Source organism: Loxodonta africana, chromosome 11 (assembly GCF_030014295.1).
Source record: "Loxodonta africana isolate mLoxAfr1 chromosome 11, mLoxAfr1.hap2, whole genome shotgun sequence".
NCBI lineage: Eukaryota > Metazoa > Chordata > Mammalia > Proboscidea > Elephantidae > Loxodonta > Loxodonta africana.
The window spans coordinates 58,516,015-58,535,899 of NC_087352.1; the positions used below are offsets into that span (position 1 = coordinate 58,516,015).

The 19,885-nt window shown below is 46.3% G+C and overlaps 1 protein-coding gene across 5 annotated transcripts in view; it reads right to left on the reverse strand.

Annotated features, from left to right (window-relative positions):
- The window catches only part of CTIF (cap binding complex dependent translation initiation factor), a 300,698-nt gene that overhangs the window by 36,564 nt on the left and 244,249 nt on the right, over positions 1 to 19,885 (reverse strand). For all 5 annotated transcript variants that reach the window (XM_064294545.1, XM_064294549.1, XM_064294547.1 and 2 more), the window contains one exon: positions 6,003 to 6,158. In XM_064294545.1, the coding sequence (XP_064150615.1) occupies positions 6,003 to 6,158 (156 nt within the window). The remainder of the gene's footprint in view (positions 1 to 6,002; positions 6,159 to 19,885) is intronic.

Consider the following 19,885-nt stretch of genomic DNA (forward strand, 5'->3'; position numbering starts at 1 on the left):
ACAGAGACACCCCTCAGAGGCACCTGCCCCCTCCCTGCCCTTCCTCTGGAAAGTGCAGGGAGGGGCAGCTGGGCTCTCTAGGGCCTGGGGTGTGGGGACAGCAAAGGAGTCAGCCCCGGGAAGGAGAGGGTGAGGGGGCAGTAGGGGTGCGGAGGGGTGAGAGATTCCTGATAGAAAGTACGCCTCCTCCCTTCCTCTGGAACACCACTCCTCACCCTGGCTGTTACTGCGGGACTCTGAAGACGGCTGTCGTTGTTGTTAGTTGCTGTTGAGTTGATTCTGACTCATGGTGGCCCCATGTGCGCAGAGTAGAATGTACTCCATAGAGTTTTCGAGGCTGCAACCTTCCTGAAACAGATCGCCAGGTCTTTCTCCTGAGGTGCCCCTGGGTAGGTTTGAACTGCCAATCCTTTGGCTAGTAGTCGAGGACTTAACTGGGCTTGCATCACCCAGAACTCCTCTGAAGACGGCAGGTGGAGGGAATTATGGGTAGAGATGGAGGAGGTGGAATGAAGAGATGGAAGTGACACGTTGCAGGCAGGGGAGAAAAGAGAATGAGAGGAAGTGGAGAGGCACAGGCTTCTCAAAGGGAAAAGGCACGAAGCAGTTAAAAGTCACTCCCTGCCAGAGGAATTTCCAGAAAAGCTCTTGAAGTAAGGGGCCCAGAGAGAAGCATTCAATGACAATCCAAAGGAGCCTAGCAGAAACACCACTGGGTCACAGAGGTGACAGGGGCGTGGAGGAGGCAGAGGGGGCTGGAGGGTCAGGATATGCGGGTACTGGGCCAGCCAGACCCAGAGCCTGGCAGGGCAGCTCAGAGAAGCTGAGATAGAGGCACCCGACACCCCGAGCTTAAGCACAAACACGCATACCTCTAGGGGGTGGAACCCTCCAATTTCACAGCTTGGCTGCGGACCTGGGGCAGGATCAAGAGATCCTTTTCTCCTCCTCCTCCCATTGCTGTTGAGTCAGTTCTGACTCACAGCAACCCCCTGTGTTACAGTAGGGTTTTCTTGCCTGTACTTTTTATGGAAGCAGATTGCCAGGCCTTTCTTCTGAGGCACAGCTGGATGGGTTTGAACTGCTAACATTTCAGTTAACAGCTGAGTGTAAACTGTTTGCACCACCCAGGACCTACGGTTCCTTTGAATGCTATTAAAAAAGAGCTTGCTGAGCAAATGCAAGCTGTAAACATGAGGGCTGGAAGACTTGCGCAGTTTGAGGGACCAAGACTTTTCGAACTCTTTGAAAACCATCTTGGCAGAAACTGTTTGCTCTTAAGCAAAAAAAAAGGGCTCATTGAAACTTATTCTCATCTACCCCTCAAAGAAGGATATCTGATTGGCACAGGTTATTCATGGCAAAAGGAGCCCTAGTGGCACAATGGTTAAGCTCTCAGCTGCTAATCAAAAGGTCAGTGGTTTGAATCCACCAGCCGCTTCATGGGAGAAAGATGTGGCAGTCTGCTTCTGTAAAGATTTACAGCCTTGGGAGCTCTATGGGGGCAGTTCTACTTTGTTCTGTAGGGTCGCTATGAGTTGGAATTGACTCAATGGCAATGGGTTGGTTTGGGTTTGGTATTCATGGCAAAAACAGGATCAATTATGCAAATATCTATAGGGGCCCCACCATGGAGCAGGTGGGGGGTTAAGGACTGAGGGATGAGAGTGGTCCCTGCTCTGCTCAAAAGGTTGTGGCACAAGGACTCCGGAGTCAGACCTGGATTCAAATACTGATTCTGCCACCTACTGGCTGTGTGGCCCTGGGCAAGTTACCTGGCCTCTCTGCCCTCCTCTGCGAAATCGGCATGATAATCTTCGGAGGGGAGTCCCTGGGTGATAGTACTAATGGCTGCTTGCTCACCTGCTAACTGAAAGGTTGGTGGTTCGAGTCCACCCAGAGGTATCTCAGAAGAAAGGTCTGGCCATCTACTTCTGAAAAACCAGCAGTGAAAACCCTACGGAGCACAGCTCTACTCTGACGCACACGGGGACACCATGAGTTGGCACTGACTTGATGGTAACTGGAAAAAAAAACTTTAGAGTGTTTTTTGAGTAAAAGAGAAAAGGCCACATAAAGTTCTTCAGAGAGCGCCTTCCTTGTGGTAGCATGCGCCGTTACCATTGCTAAATAGATGACAAGGTGTTGTGAAAAGGCAAGAATGAGGATAGAACAGTCAGGAGTTGCTGTCAGCTGTGTCCCACTGGGGCCTGGGAGGAGGTGTCAGGGCCAAGATGAGGGAGACTGGAAATGACTCCGAGGTTTCAAGCTCGAGTACCGAGAGACCAGTTCATTCAGCTAGGTCTCAGTTCAGAAGGAAATGCCCAGGGGCCTTGCTCTGGGCAGGGCAGGTCTCACACAGCTGGTGTTCTCCAGTTTGAGGGGGCTGACCAACTGAGTGCATGCCCAAGCTCTAGGGGCAGAGGGGTGAAGGAGGACACTGGAATGAGTGTGAGCTCAGGCTGGGCCGGCTGTGAGGGCTTTGCAGCTGCCCCTTAGGTTTGTTCTACAGGAGACTCCTCACATCAAAATGGCCAGTGTGTGTGTGTGTGTGTGTGTGTGTGTGTGTGTGACTCAGCGGCACTAAGGAAGAAAAGTGGGGGAGGCCATGGCAGGTACAGAATGTAGGCAGTCAGGTGAGTCTGGGGCTGCTGCCTGGCAGGAGAGAGGCAGGAAAGGTGGCCCCGGGCCCGTACGAGAACTTTGTCTGAGCAAGAGGGCTCTGGGGTACAGCTCCAGCCATGTGGTGTTGGGGGGCCTGAGGCCTGACCTGGGACTCTAGGCGGCAGCTGGAAATATGAGTCTAGGGGGCATTGGGAGGATCCCAGGGCTGAGAGGGAGCTAGGGATTTGAAGTCAGTTATCTGCATGGCCTCAGGGAAAAGCCTAAATTTTCCCAGCATAGGAGGCAGCAGCGGTGCCTTTGGCTTCTAGAAATTGCCAAGAGCTGGCTTGACTTGCTCTGGAGAAGTCAGTCAGAGCTGAGTATGAGTGAGTGTGTGATGAAGCAGGGGAGAATTCAGGGGCCCCCAGGGAGCTGGAAAGGCAATAAGCCCTACAAAGGGATTGATAAGATCCATAGGGTCCTACTTTGTATCTCCATCTTTTCTTAGGACTGAGTTTAAGGGGAGCCATGGTTTCTACTGGAAAGAGCCATGGACTGGGAGTTCAGGAGCTCCAGATGGACCAGCTCTTGCATGGACCAGCCACGTGTCCCCAGATGGGGCACTGCATAGCACAGAGCTCTGTGTAACCAGCACCCTCCCCATGCCACATCACCTCCCTAAACCCTTGCTGAGAAAGCAACGTGATCCCGCTTTGCAGATGAGGAAACCTAAGCTCAGGGCAGTTAAACTCTCCCCCAAGATCACACAACTAAAAAGCAACAGAGCCAGGATTTGAACCGAGGCAGTAGCCTGGCCCCAGGGATGATGCTCTATAACCATGTCCCCATGTGGCCTAAAGCATACAGCTGGATACAGGGTGCTCTGGCTTCTTCTTTTACACAATGATGAAAGCCACAGGTGATTTATTTACTCCGCGAGTTGACCACTACTAGCCCAGTATGGGCCTGCATTTGTGAAGCCACCCTGAGAAGTTAACGCAGCAAGCAAACGTGCAATGGGGGTGGTTCTTTGTGCCTGTGCACACCTCCTGGCACCTTCCGGATCTCACACCAGAAAGTTTGCACTACCTCAGGTGGTGTTAAAAGTGTCCCAGCAGCCAGGCCAGCATTCAGTTATAGTCCTGCTTCCTGCTCAGGGGAGCAGGTGACAGCAACGCCAGGAGGTGTTCAGATCATGCTGAGCGAACTTGTTGGGGCAATCGAGGTCACTGTCCTAGAACAAGGCTGCTCCCTTTGTGAGGCACACTGCAGGCAAGGATGGGAGGACCTCCAGAAGTCAAGAGGGCCAGCCCTCTGCCTCCAAGACGGCCGCCTTTGGATCATCCCAAAGGGACGTAAAAGGTAAAGCTCCAGACCCCCTTGGTACTGCATTCTGGGCTTAAGACCCCTTGAGGGTGAAGTGACGCTGGGAGAGGCCATTGAGCCTGTGAAATAAGTCTGAATTCAAAAGTACTTGCTAAGAAACATGGTTTGGCTCTGCGAGTAGCAGAGGCTTACAGGTTTACAAAGCACCCAGGAGAGGCCCTCATCCTCTGCTTTAATGGGTGACCAGGCAGTCTGCAAAGAGCAGGCAATTTCTTCCAAATGTATGCTCCATGAATGCTTAGAAATACCTTCCCCTCCCTTCTCTTAAATCACCCTAATATCTCCTTTCTTTCCCAAACACAAAAATGCCCTTTGATCCCACACCTTCTACCCCTTCCCCCCTTTAGCCAACCAGTTCCCTTTTCCTGACTTTCACAGCAAAAATTCTCAAAAGACATGTCCGCACTCAGGTCCGTGCCTCCACTGACTCCTCAACACAGGCGATTCTGGCTTCAGAGCTTCCTCCTCTGAAGCCATGGTCCCCAGTGACTCCCTTGGTGCCCAAGCCAGGACATTGCTGTGTCCTGTTCCTACTTAGCTCTCGGCCGCATTCTCCAGCAGCTCCTCCTCCCTGATCCTGGTCCCCACTGCAGAGGGCCACTGAGGACGCGAGAGGACAGCACATGTGACCTGTGAGGCTCGCCCAGGCTCTTCTTGGGGGGGTCCCTGTGACGATTTTCAAGTGCTCTCTTGAACCTTCTCAGACTCTACATCTTTCTGGTTTGCCTCCTGCCTCCTTGGCCACTGCTCCTCAGCCTCCTCTGCTGGCTCCTCTCCTCGCCTCCATCTAGACCCTCTTCTTAGGTGGCTCCACCCATTCCTAGTCTTTAATACCACGCTCATATTGATACTTCAGACAACCCTCAATTGCATATCTTCAGTACTGACCCCTCCTAGATCATTAGATTAAAAACAAAACAAAACCAAAAACCAGCTGCTATTGAGTCGACTCTAACATATGGCTGCCCCTGTGTGTCAGAGTAGAACTGTGCTCCACAGGGTTTTCAATGGCTGATTTTTCAGAAGTAGACAAATTTTTTTTTTTTAGATTGCTAAGCCTTTCTTCCGAGGCACTTCTGGGTGGACTCCAACTCCAACCTCTCAGTTAGCAGCTGAGTGCATTAACTGTTTACACCACTCAGGGACTCCAGCTCTTCAGACACTTCTACCTAAGTACCCTGGGGAACAGCTCTATGGGGATATCTGACAGGCAACTAACACGACACCTGTTGAACACCAACTCCTGATTTTCATCCCCACTCCTGCTCTCTCTCTTCCAGCATTCCCCATCTGAGAGAATGGTGCCCACAGGCTGGTAAACGTGGAGCCCATGTCACTTCCACCCTTCCCTTCATCTCATAGTCCCACTGGTTCTAACTCAAAACTTGGCTAGAATCCAAGCCTTTCCCTCCCCCCTCACTTTCTCTGCCCTATTCCAATCCACCAACCTCTCACCTATGATGTCACAGCCTCCAGACTGGGCTTCCACCTTCCACTTTTGCCCCCTTCCAACCCCACCCCTGGAGAACAGCCAGAGGGGCCTTGTAAAGTACATTACTATATCTGCTGAAGAAAGTATCCCCTTAAGTTCTTGCTTCTCAGAAATCTCTTTGTTATTCTTACTTTTTTCTTTTCCAGATGAAATTTGGAAGCAAACATGTTTTTGAAAATAAATAATTCAACGGTAAACGAAACCAATTCAAAGATTTGTGCATTCAAATAATATGGAGGGCATCCTCTCGGCAGGCCAATATTCTAGATTATGAATCACCAAAGTCTGAGTTAATGATACTACCTTTTGGGGACTGTTTCCCTGTAAGGAAACGTAGTAAATAGAAACCTGGCTTCAGAAAGCAGAAGAGCAGGGAGTTAAACAGTTCTCTTTGCCAAAGGATTGAGCACTTTATAGTTGATATGAGCCTTATGGCGCTCCTGAGGTGAGCTTTGACTGACAGGAATTCAAGTGCGCGCTCCTCGCTGGCCGGCTGGCCGGCGGCGCGGTCTTCTCTTACCTCCCTGAGACAGGTGTAGATGGGGCACACGAGCACGCGGAAGGGCTCGCCGGTGCTGCTGCGCATGGTGCCGAACACCTCGCACAGGAACGTGATGAAGCCCAGCCAGCGCTCCACGTCCTGCTGCTGCAGCTCCTCTCGCACGGTGAAGTCCTTCTGCGGAGGCACAAGACAGCAGTCAGCTCGTGGGCCCGAGGGGGCCGGTGTGACCCCGCCGCACTGCAGCGCCTACGGTCTAAGGAGCTGGTCTCCATGTTCTGAACGAGGGTGGAGACGGGCGACCTGCGGCTGAGGCATGAGTGAGTGCCAGGGCTCACCCATGGCCACCTTGACCTTCAGTCACAGTGCCTCTTCTTCAGGTGTCCCCAGGCTGTGTCCACAGCCTCTCTTTCTTCACAGGGGCCAGGGTGAGGTAGGCGGGAGAGGACACCCTTCCCAGACTCACCAACTCCCCCATTCCACTCCTTCTGCTGAACTACCTCCCCATGACACTCCCAAATCATGTCCTCCATGTGGGGGAGGGCAGAACATGCTCAGCAACATGGCAGTAATTGGTGACTGAGGCCCTTTAGCAGGCACAAGCTACTTATTGTCCCTGCCTGCAAGGGGCTTAGAGGCTACCAGGATAATGACAGGCATTCATTCATCCATTCACTCTTCCTCCTTAACAATATTATTGCCCCACTGTGTGCCAGGCAGTGCACTAGCTCTAGGAGAAGACGTGTTCACTCATAATTGTGATACAAGAGAGAAGATATTCAAAGTCATCAGAAGGGTCTAGGTAAACTTGTATAAGGCAAGGTCATGGAAACTCCATAGATACATCCAAACTCCCTGAGAGACCGAATTGCTAGGCTGAAGGCTGTGGGGACTATGGTCTCAGGGAACATCTAGCTCAATTGGCATAACATAGTTTATAAAGAAAATGTTCTACATTCTGTTTGATGAGTAGTGTCTGGGGTCTTAAAAGCCTGTGAGCGGCCATCTAGGATACTCCACTGGTCTCACCCCTTCAGGAGCAAAGAAGAAGGAAGAAAACTAAAAATACAAGGGGAAGATTAGCCCAAAGGACTAATGGACCACAACTACCACAGCCTCCACCAGACTGAGTCCAGTACACCTAGATGGTACTCAGCTACCGCCACTGACTGCTCTGACAGGGATCACAATAGGGGGTTTCAGACACAGCTGCAGAAAAATATAGAACAAAATTCTAACTCAAAGAGAAAGAACAGGGTATGCTCCCCAGACATGCTTTCAGCTCAGTAATGAACTCACTCCTGGGGTTCACCCTTCAGGCAAAGATTGAACAGGCCCATAAAACAAAACCAGACTAAAGGGGTACACCAGCCCAGGGGCAAGGACTAGAAGGCAGGAGGGGACAGGAAAGCTGGTAACAGGGAACCCAAGGTTGAGAAGGGAGAGTGTTGACATGTCGTGGAGTTGTTAACCAATGTCATAAAACAATATGCGTACTAACTGTTTAATAAGAAACTAGTTTGTTCTGTAAACCTTCATCTAAAGTACAATTAAAAAAAAAAAAAAAAGAAGGGTTTAAGTACAGGGATTCTGGGAACTCAGAGGTAGGAGTTATTACTTCCAACTGGAAACCAGGGCCTTGAAAGAGGCTAGGATTTTGACATGGGACTCTGAGGGGGTGGGGGTGGGGGACATTTCAGGTGGAGAGAATGACACAAGGAGGAAGGCGCAGGGAGGATCACATGAGTGTTTGGGAAACAGGGAGGTGTAACCAGCCCAGGTCCAGCATAGGCGGGGTAGAGAGATAAAATAGGAGACAGGGCTGGGAAAGAAGGTTGGGGCCAGAGAATGGATGGCTGCAACCAGCCAAGGAGCTGGGTTCCATGTGGTGGTCAGGAGGGAAGGTTTTGGGGGGCACAGAATGTCATGTTCATACCTGTGCTCTTTAGAAAGGTTAACAAGGCAAAGGTGTGGAGACCTGCAGGATGAAATACAACCTAAACTACCTGGCAATGGAAAGATAAGAATCCATGGGAGATTATATTCAGAAATCTTCATTCTTCCCTACTAAAGCAGAGGAGTACATTTCCCCTACCCCTTGTCTTTGGGTTTGGCCATTTGACTTGCTTTGGGCAAGAAAATGAGGCAGAAGTGACAGGGTGTCAGTTCCAATCTGAGGCCCTAAGAGACCTTAAGTATATATTCGTACTGTCATCTTTTTCCATCGTCATGAGAAGATATCTCTGGGCTGGCCTGATGATCCAGGGGGAGGATGAGGGACGTGCGGAGCAGGACCCTACCTAAGTCTAGCCTGGGTCAGCCTACCTCCAATCAACTCACATACACATAATCTAAATGAATGCTTATAATTGTGTGCCATCGAGGTTTTTTTTGTGATTGTTTGTTATGCGGCAATATCTGACTGATATAGAATTGATACAACAGACATAATCAAGGAAAATAGTACTTGCTAAGTGGTGAGTTCTAAGTTGAAAGACTCAAAGACGGTGCCAAGTTTCTGGGTCTGGGTGACTATGTCACCAAAAGAAATAGAACATATGAGAGAACAGGTTGCAGAATGCGACCCAGGCTCTTCTCACAGTCCAGGGCCCCTCCCCACTGCTCATTGCAGTTCAGCATTCTCCCTGATGCCAGAATCTCAGAATCTTCAGAGGTGGGAGGCTCTCAGAGATGGCTCGGTTAATGTCTGCTCTGTGTGCGTGAAAAAAGTGCTATCTAGAGGGGCAGATGGGGCTACAATCTCTTCAGCTGGCAAATTAGGGACTGGGTGAGAAAATTCCCAAGAGAAGGTCCTCTAATTCCAGCTTTTGATAAGCCTAGAAGACTAGGTCACAGTTTATAAGTGCCAGAACTGTGTCTATTAAAAAAAAAGTACATATATATATCATATATACGTGTGTGTGTGTGTATGTGTGTAAAACAATAGCAGCAGCAGCAGCTACAATTTGTGAGCCAGACACTAAGCATAGTACCTTAACTGTAATGTATCATTTAACTGTCATAGACATCTGTCATGGATTGAGTTGTGCCCCCCAAAAATATGTTTCAACTTGGTTAGGCTATGATTCCCAGTATTGTATGGCTGTACCCCATTTTGTGATTGTAATTTTATGTTGAGAGGATTAGGGTGGGATTGTAACACCGCCCTTACTCAGGTCACCTCCCTGATCTAAGGTAAAGGGAGTTTCCCTGGGGTGTGGCCTGCACCACCTTTTATCTCTCAAGAGATAAAAGGAAAGAGAAGCAAGCAGAGAGTTGGGGACCTAATACCACCAAGAAAGCAGTGACAGGAGCAGAGCATGTCCTTTGGACCCAGGTCCCTGTGCATGAGAAGCTCCTCAACCATGGGAAGACTGATGACAGGGACATTCCTCCAGAGCCGACACAGAAAGAAAGCCATCCCCTGGAGCTGACACCCTGAATTCGAACTTATAACCTACTAGAGTATGAGTGAATAAATTTCTCTTTGTTAAAGCCACCCACCTGTGGTATTTCTATTATAGCAGTACTAGATGACTAAAACAACATCCTAAGAGGCAGGTTCTTTCACTGCCCCCATTTTACAGATGATGGATTTGTGGTTAGAGAGGTTACATAACTTGTTCATGGCTATGTGGTACTGGCGGAGCTGGAATTTGAACCCAGGACTGCCTGCTCTGGAGACCAAGCCTCTCCTTCCTTCCTTTTCTTATGGGGTTTTTAAATTGGAAAAGTAATACCTCAGAGCCCAAGCTCTGTCTGAGTCTCCACTTTCTACTAAGCCATTTGCCCAGGCTGTCCCTAGGAAGTCAACTTATACTTGTAGATCTCATGGGCCCCACACCTGATTTTTCAGGTCTTCTGCCTCCCCCATCACTTCCCACTGAGTGTCTCGCTGGGTATAACTGGGATTTGCCAATGCATGGGTTTCTGTTGTTTGTCTTCTACCCTATAGTCTGAGCCAGGTGGGGTCCCTTAAAGAATCCCCTGGACACAGCCAGGGACCCCCGCCTCAGTGGGTGCCTAGCACCTTGATGGCTTTGTATCCCCTCCCTAGTACAGAATCTGGAGCAGGCAGCCTCCCCAGTGGTTGCCAAGGGGTGTTCTGGGCATCTGTGAATGAATGAATGATTTTGCCTGCCACTTCAGAGCCTGTGAAAGGGCCTTGGACCGCTGGCTTTGAAGTCATAGTTTTTTGGGCAGTTCTACCCTCTTTAACCTTTGTTTACCCCTCAAAAACCTTATGTGGTCAGGGCAGGAGCAGGCATTACCATTCTCATTTAAAACCAGAAGAAAATGAGGCACAAAGAAGTTAAAAGACTTGACTAAGGTCACACTACTAGAACTGGAATAAGAACATATGCTCCTTCCATTGTTCTCTGCACTGGAGGTTCTCTGCCCTGGCTGGCCTGGAGGTTCTCAGCCCTGGCCGGCAGTTCAAATCTACCAGCCGCTTCTTGGAAACCCTATGGGGGCAGTTCTACTGCATCCTATAGGGTCACTATGAGTCAGAATCGACTCGACAGCAACAGGTTTTTTTGGGACTCCACTTAGAGAACCTTGTGTAATTGGCTAGGGGTGGGGCTGGATACTGGTAATTTTTGAAATTTCCCAGGTGATTTCATTGTGTAACCACGGCTTTAGATCTTTATTAAGTGCCAACTTGGGAGCTAAAATGGTACCCACCCAATGATATCTGACTCCCCCTTTCACCATCTCCCATAAAAATATCTGTGAAGGGGCACACAGAAGAACAATGCCCCACAACAACATTAAAAAGGAAGATAACATTTCACCAGAGTTAGGAGTCACTGGAGATAAAGAGCCATGCCAGGGGACAAGAGGAGTTGGGGTGGAATACTGTGTTCTCAGAGGGGTGATTCCCTTGGGCAAAGCCCTCTAGGGGGAGGAAAAGGCTTGGGGCCAGTGGGTACTAAGGACTGGAGTTTAAAAAAATTCATTGCAACTGACCAAAGGAAGAAAACGACACATATGCACCTATGCTATCTAAACGTATGCTGTCCAGTAGGATAGCCATGAACCACATGTGACCATTGACCTCTTAAAATGTGGCTCGTCTGGAATTGAGATGTGCTGTAAGTGGAAACTACACATTGGTTTTGAGGACGCAGCATGAAGAGAATGCAAAATGTCTCTTATTTTAAACCAGTTGATTATACGTTGAAATTTTAGACATATTGGGTTAAATAAAAATATTAAATTAAAAATTACATATGTAATTTATCATATTTATAAATTTATATCACATTATACTTCTATTGGACAATGTTGATCTAAACATTCAACTCAAAAAGTTAGAAAATTGCCAAGAACTAAGGAAGTGTAGGAAGAACATAATACAGATAAAACCCAAAATTAATTAATTAGAAAATAGAGAAAGGAAATTACAAATAAAATAAAGAAAGAAGAAGTAGAAATAAAATTAGAAATAAGAATGATCTATGAAAACAGGTACAGAGTAGACATAAAAGCTTAACAAAAAACTATACAGCTCTGTTGATAATTTTGGAAAAAAATGACAAAATAGGTAATTGAGAAAATAAATATCACAAAACCTTACTAAAAGTTTACTACAAACCACAGAAAACCAGAATAGATAAAAATCATAAATGAAAAATTATGAAAGTCTCTAGGTGTATGACTGTTATGGATAGGTCCATTCAAACTTTCAAAAAAAAGGAATTGCTCTGCTATGTAGACTGACCCAGAATATAGAAAATGATAAGCTTTTCCAGTTCCCTATTACCAAAATCTCATAATGATAGTGTACTACAAATAAGGACTACTATAGGTTAATCTCTCTAATTTGAATCAATGTGAAAGTCCTAAATGAAATACTAATAAATAGATCCATGATAACCAAGTAGATTTTAACCCAGGGAGGCAAGAATGATTTAGTATCAGGAAATCTATAAATATATTACATCTTTAGGCCGGACTGAGGAAAAAACAAAAAAAATAGCAGTAACATCCATGACTTTTGAAACAGAGGAGATAAAATTATTTGATATGATTATATCTATGAAAAACCCAAGAGGACCCTGTAATAAAGATCGGAATGAAATAAAAGTTGACTATTTAGTTAATAAGAGTATATAGATACAAAATTAATATACAAAAATCAAAAACATTCTTTTATGACAGGAATAACCACGGAGATATTTTAATGCACAAAGGCTCATTTATTACAGCAACAAAAATACTTAAATGACATTATTAAGAAATGTGCAAGATTTCTAAGAAGAAAATTATGAAACTAAACAGAGAGAGAGGGTCTTGAACAAGGGAAGAAACACAAGCTATTGCTAAATGTGAAGACAACATTGTAAAGATGCTAATTCTCCCTGAAATATTTCATAGGTTTAATAGCAATTTGTACTCGACATCCCAATCTTAATTTTTTTGGGGGGGGAGGGGGGAGGAGGGCTAGAGCCTTGAAAAAAGGATCCTAAATGTAATTTGAGAGCATAACAGAGTAATAACTAAAAACAAAACAACACAAACCTGGAAAGAATTAGATTACTCTTAACCTATTTAATAATTACAGAGTGTGGAACTGACATAAGAATGGACAGCTAGATCAGATAGTCTAGAAACAAACTTGGCATCCATAGGATTTCATCACATGATCCCAGGGGGACCACAAATCAGTGGGAAAGGAAGCATTATTCATTCAAGCAATGGTGCAGGGACAGCTGTCTAACTATTGGGGGAAAATAATTTAGAGTCTTACTTCACACTGGGCCCTAAAATGAATTCCATATGGAATAAAGAGGTTAACAACAGCAACAAAAAAAGATAAACCATAAAAACTTGAAGAAAATAAAATAAAGTATCAAATTTCTGGATGGAGAACGGCTTTCTGCATTAAAACAACAGAGGACTGTATCAAAATATTATAAACACACTTAAAAGGCAATCAATAATACTGGGAAAAATATCTGCAATCAATGTGACAAAGGGTAAATGGTCTTAATATATAAATAACTCATTCAAATTTGTAATAAAAGTACAAAATTCCTTGTGGGCGAATGGGGAACAGACATTAAAAGATAATTCATATATGAAAACATTAATCGTCAATAAATACAAGAAAAAATTAATGAAATCTCAGTAGTAATCAAATTAATGAAAACAGTTTTTTCTTCCCTGTTATGGATTGAATTGTGTCCCCCCAAAAAAACGTGTGTCAAACTTGGCTAGTCCATGATTCCCAGTGTTGTGTGATTGTCCACCATTTTGTCATCAGATGTGATTTTCCTGTGTGTTGTAAATCCTACCTCTAGGATGTTAATGTTGCATAATGGTTAAGAGCTTGGCTGCTAGCCAAAGGGTCTGCAGTTTGAATTCACCAGTGGCTCCTTCAAAACTGTATGGGACACTTCTATTCTGTCCTACTGGATTGCTGAGTAGGACTCCACGGCAACCGGTTTTTTTTAAATGATATTAATGAGGTGGGATTATTGGCAGTTTTGTTAATGTGGCAGGACTCAATCTACAAGATTAAATTGTGACTTTTGAGATATAAAAGAGAGAAGCTAGCAGAGAGACAGGGAGACCTCATACCACTAAGAAAGAAAAGCCAGGAGCACACGTCCTTTGGATCTAGGGCCCCTGTGCAGAGAAGCTCCTAGAGCAGGGGAAGACTGATGACAAGGACTTTCCCCTAGAGCTAATAGAGACAGAAAGCTTTCCCTGGAGCTGGCACCCTGAATTCCGACTCTTAGACTTCTAAACTGTTAGAGAATAAATTTCTGTCTGTTAAAGCCATCCATTTGGGGTATTTCTGATATAGCAGCACTAGATAACTAAGACAAAATTTGGTACTGAGAGAGTAGAGTGCTGCTCTAACAGATACCTAAAATGTGGAAGTGGTTTTGAAACTATGAATGGGTTGAGGCTGGAAGTTTATTAAAGTGCCTAATAGTAAAAGCCTAGTTTGCTCTGAAGAGATTATTGGTGGAATTATGGATATCAAAGACAATTCTGGCAAGGACTCAGAAGAAAGTAGGTGGAGCTGTTACATTGGAGATGGCAAGAAGCAGCAGCAGAGAAACGGCCACAGCAGAACCAGGAGATCGGTGCAAGACAGCACTAGAGCCGATCCGTGGAGTGAGAGAGCGGAGCGCCTTTGCACAGGAGGTTTCCTGGCGGAGTGGGGTGCCTCCTGACACTTATTGGTAGAGCTACAGAGCTTTGGAACACTTGGCCCAGCAGGGTAGACGGGGTGGAGAGGCCCAAGGGGCCGAGAAGCCAAGGAACCAGGAAGCAGAAACTGAAGAGACAAAGAACTCAGGAAGCAAGGCTGCCTCAGTCTCAAAGGGTAGGGCCATGACCCCTGGAGTCTCAAAGGGTGGAGTTGCCACTCAGATGGACAAGAAGAATGAGGCTGCCCAAATTCGACTGGAACAGAGTTGCCGCAAGTTCCAGTGGGCTTGGAAGGCAGAGCTGAAGCCCAGGGCTGAGGTGCCTCTACTCAGAATCCAGAGTGTGGCCAACACCCAGAGTCTGGGGTGCAGGGCCATTGTCCAAATGGTCTCAGAGAACACGGATTATTTTCAAGCCTTGAGGGCTAATGTAATGTGTTCTGCTGACTTGCTTGGTGCCTGTTACCCGTTCTTTCCCTTCAATTTCTCTCATTTGTAAAGGAAATGTCTACCTTGTGCCTGTTCCACCATTGTACTTTGGAAGCAGATAACTTGTAGTCTAGATTTCACAGATGAAGAGGAATTTTTGGATTTTGGACTTGGAGTTGATTTAAGACTTTTGCTGTGAGATGATGGGATGAATGTGTTTTATGTGTGGCAAAAACCAAAAAACCAAACCCATTGCTGTCGAGTTGATTCTGACTCATAGCGACCCTACAGGACAGAGTAGAACTGGTCCATAAGATTTCTAAGGAGCAGCTGGTAGATTCAAACTGCTGACCTTTTGGTTAGCAGCCGAGCCCTTAACCACTGTGCCACCAGGACTTCTACATGTGGCAAAGACAAGAATTTTGGGGGCTAAATAGTGGAATGTTAGGATTAAATTGTGTCCCCCCAAAAACATGTGTCAACTTGGCTAGTCCGTGAATCCCAGCATTGTGTGACAGTCCACCATTTTATCATCAGATGTGATTTTCCTGTGTTGTAAATCCTACCTCTATGATGTTAATGAGGTGGGATTAATATGTTAATGAGGCAGGGCTTAATCTACAAGATTAGGTTGTTTCTTAAGTCAATATCTTTTGAGATATAAAAGAGAAGCTATCAGAGAGACAGGAGGACCTCATACCACCAAGAAACAAGAGCCATAAGTGCGTGTCCTTTGGACCTGGGGTCCCTGTGCTGAGAAGCTCCTAGAGCAGGGCAAGATTGATGATAAGGACCTTCCCCCAGAGCCGACAGAGAAAGTCTTCCCCTGTAGCTGGCACCCTGAATTCTGACTTCTGGCCTCCTAAACTGTGAGAGAATAAATTTCTGTTGGTTAAAGCCATCCACTTGTGGTATTTCTGTTATAGCAGCCCTAGATAACTAAGACATTCCCCAACTATTAAATCAGCAAAGTTTAAAAAACGGTAATTGTCAATGCTGGGGGTAGGGGTGCAGTGAGACAGGCACTTTTACATAATACTAAACCAATACTAGCAGGCGGTTAAGTTGGTAGCACTTTTCTGAAAAACTTTAAAATAAGCCTTAAATTGTTCTAATTGTTTGATCCAGTAACTGCACTTCTGAGTAGTTATCATAAGGAAATAGGAAAAATAAGCACAGAAAAATGCAACTACTTAAACATCCAAGAATAGGGAAATGATTAAGTAAATGGTGATCCACGCACTCATTAAAAACTATGTTTATGAAAAGTTTATAACATGGGAAAATGCTTATGTAATGCTAAATAAGAAAAAAGCAAAACCAAAATTATGTGTATTATATAATCTCATCCATGAATAAATCAGTTTTTTTTTTTTTAAAGGAAAAAGATGAGAAATATTCAAAGGGTTAACAATAGTTGTTTCTCAATAGCGGATTTATGGATGACCCGTATGTTTTAACTTTCACGATTTTCTGTATTCTTCTAATTTTCTGTGAACGTTTTTTATAATCAGAGAAATGGTTATTTAAAAAGAAATTGGCAGGTTGCGACCCTTTTCCTTGATTAAAAAAAATACATATTTTTCTTGAGTAAGACAATGGAACTCTTGGTGTGACCTTCCAACTAGAGGTGATTCTCACAAGAACGGTAGGGAAGTGGGTTGTGAACATGCCCAGCCCACAAAAAATCTGCCTGTGTCTCTTCTTGGCACACATGTGGTAGGTTGCTAGCTTTTCCTCTGGAACAAGGAGCCTCTTTCTGCCAACGGAAACCAGCCATTCCCTGGGTCTCCAGCTCTGCCCCCACCCTCAGCCTCTTCCATCCAGAGCCAACGAGGGGCCTCTGTTTGGTGGCAGCCATTTCAAAGCCTGGTATTTGGCTCCAGGCTCTCATCTGACTGGCAGGCTCCCTCCCAGCAACCCCTAGTGCCTTTCCCCAAACTCTAAGGCTACCATTTAAGCCCTGTTTCCTGCTTAAAACTATTTATTGACGTACTGCTATTTCCTGCACCAGCCACATCAATAAAACCTGAAAGGCGTTCAGTGTCTCAGGTTTCCCAAGGCATGCTGGGAAATTCTTCCCTGCTCTGGATAACCACATGAACTCTGGCATGGTGGAGTTCTGTGGCTAAGCCAAAAACAGCTACGTACAGGCAAAGGGGGAAAAACACCCCCAGCCTGGCGCAGGCAGCCACAGCAGGGAGATGTGGCTGCTGAGAAAAGTGAAGGGTTAATGCACAAGGGCCACAGTGTATTTCTCAACTTCCTGAAGTTGGCAGCCGCCATCATTACCTACAAACTCACCACCATTTTGTTTTCCCCTTTTGAAACAAATGGCCAAGAGAAATGGGTCCATCCAAACTCTACCTCCGCAGTGACTCGGGTTTGTTTCTGTCCAGAGAGGTGGCTGCCAATGCCATCTCCACAGTGAGGAGAAGAAAGTGCATTTTATTTTCTGCTGGCAGGAAGTTGCTTTTTCCTTGAGAAGATGGGATGAGATGTGGGAGGGACAGCAATGGGGAGATAGTGATTCCCCAGGCACCAACAAGTTTATCCCAGTCATTCTTCCCCCCAGGTAACTGGTTGTTATTCTTGTTAGCTGCCCTGGAGTCGGCCCAGACAAATGGTGACCCACAGTGTGACAGAGTAGGACTGCTCATGGGGTTTTCTTGGTTGTAATCTTTACAGAAGTAGATCTCCAGGCCTTTTCTTTCGTGGAGCTGCTGGGTGGGTTTGAGCTGATAACTTTTAGGTTAGCAGTAGATTCCAAACTACGTGCGTGACCCACCTCCTTAGATGACTGGTTAACCCGTTGCCATTGAGTCAATTCTGACTCCTAGCGATCCTATAAGACAGAGTAGAACTGACCACAGAGTTTCCAAGGAGCGGCTTGTGGATTTGAACTGCTGACTTTTTCATTAGCAGTCAAATGCTTAACCACTGTGCCACCAGGGCCCCACAGACAACTGGTTAGGGAGTATAATGGATTGAACTGTATCCCCCCAAAATATGTGTGAATTTGGTTAGGCCATGTGTGGTTGTCCTCCATCTTGTGATTTTTCTATGTGTTATAAATCATAATCTCTGACTGTGGTTAAAAGGATTACGGTGGGATGTAACACTCTTGCTCAGGTCACCTCCCTGATCCATTGTAAAGGGAGTTTTCCTGGGGTGTGACCTGCACCACCTTTTATCTTACAAGAGGTAAAAGGAAAGTATGGAGAGATTTGGGGACCTCATACTACCAAGAAAGCAACACTGGGAGCAGAGCACGTCCTTTGGACCTGAGGTTCCTGTGCTGAGATGCTCCCAGTCCAAGGGAAGACTGATGCATCATAAATGCCTTACTCCAGAGCCGACAGAGAGAGAAAGCCTTTTCCTGGGGCCGGCGCCCTGAATTTGGACTTCTAGCCTACTGGACTGTGAGGAAATAAATTTCTCTTTGTTAAAGCCATCTACTTGTGGTATTTCTGTTATAGCAGCACCAGATGACTAAGACAGAATTTGGTACTAAGAGAGTGGGGTGCTGCTCTAACAGATATCTAAAATGTGGAAACAATTTTGAAACTGTAAATGGACAAAGGACCGGGAGCAGCAAATGACTGGCAGCAGCAGAGGACCAGCAGCAGAAGAGAACTGGAGGCAGCAGAGAACCACCAGCAGCAGCAGAACCAGGAGACCAGTGCCACACAGCACTGGAGCTGACCTACGGAGCAAGAGAGTGTACTGCCTGTGTGTAGGAGGCTTCTTGGTGGAGTGGGGTGCCTCCAGGCACTTATCAGTGGAGCTACAGAGCTTTGGAACACTTGCCCCGGAGGGCAGATGCGGGCATGAGCCCTGAGGAGCCAAGAGGCCAAGAAACCAAGAAGCAGAGCCTGAAGAGGCAAGGAACGCAGGAAACCAAACCACCTCAGTCTCAAAAGGTATGGCTTGGACCTCTGGGGTTTCAAAGGGTGGACCTATGGCCTCTGGTGTTTCTAAGAGTGGAGTTTTCACTCAGATGGACTAGAAGAATTGTGTGCCTAAAGCCAAGGGAGGAGAGTTGTTATCCCAGTGGGCCTGGAAGGTGGAGCTGAAGTCCAGGGCTGAAGGGACTCCACTTAGAATCTGGAGACTGTGGCCAATACCTAGAGTCTGGAGGGCAGGGCTATTGAGTAAATTGTCTTAAAGAACAGAAGACTATTTTCAAGCTTTGAGGGCTAATGTAATGTGTTCTGCTGACTTGCTTGGGGCCTGTTATCCCTTCTTTTCCTCCAGTTTTTCCCATTTGTAATGGAAATGTCTAGCTTGTGCCTGGTCTGCCATTATACATTTGGAAGCAGATAACTCGTATTCTAGATTTTACAGATAAAGAAGAAATTTTGGATCTTGGACTTAGAGTTGATTTAAGACTTTTGCTATGATATGATGATGGGGTGAATGTGTCTTACATGTAGCAAGACATGAATTTTGGGGGTCAAAGGGTGGAATATAATGGATTGAATTGTGTCCCCCCAAAATATGTGTCAATTTGGTTAGGCCAACACCACTTACTGTATTTTTGTTATAGCAGCACTAGATGACTAAGACGGGGGTCTGAAAAAAAGTATCTGTTTATGTTAGAAAGATGAAAATAATTTTCAAATAAAAGGTTTTCTGTTTATTTGGGAATCCCTAGGTGGTGCAAATAGTGAATGAACTCAGCTGCTAACCAAAACTTTGGAGGTTTGAGTCCTCCCAGAGCTGCCTGGGAAGAAAGCCCTGGCAATCTACTTCCAAAAAATCAGCCACCGGAAACCCAGCAGAGCACAGTTGTATTCTGACACACACGAGGTTGTCATGAGTCAGAGCTGACTCAATGGCAACCGGTACTGGGTGAGTGGGCCCCAGGCAGGAGGAACGGCAATGGGACCGGGAGCTGGGGGTCAGAACTGCTGACTGGGCAGAATCAGAGAGGAAGGTGGACTGAGTGTGGGGTGGCAGTGTTTTCAGTGGAGCATGAAGTCAGGGGCAGAGGAGAAGCGTTCTCTGGTCAGCAGCTCTGTCCCATGCAGTGATCCTGGGGCGGCAGCCTGCAGGCCCTGTTCTCACACCCCCTCATGGCAGCATCGTGCAAGGGTGCCCAGGTCTGGCATCACTCTGGCCTGGGTCAGCCAGACCTTCTAGGCTTAAGTGAGGAACATGTGTGGTGTATCTGGCGCACAGTAGGTTTTTCACAAACGGAAGAGAAACATGATGGTTGTATCCTCTATCCATCAAAGCTCATCCTGACCTGGTTGCCCCTCCTTTAGCAGCTGTGTGGCCCTAATGAGTCCCTGACCTTCCTGG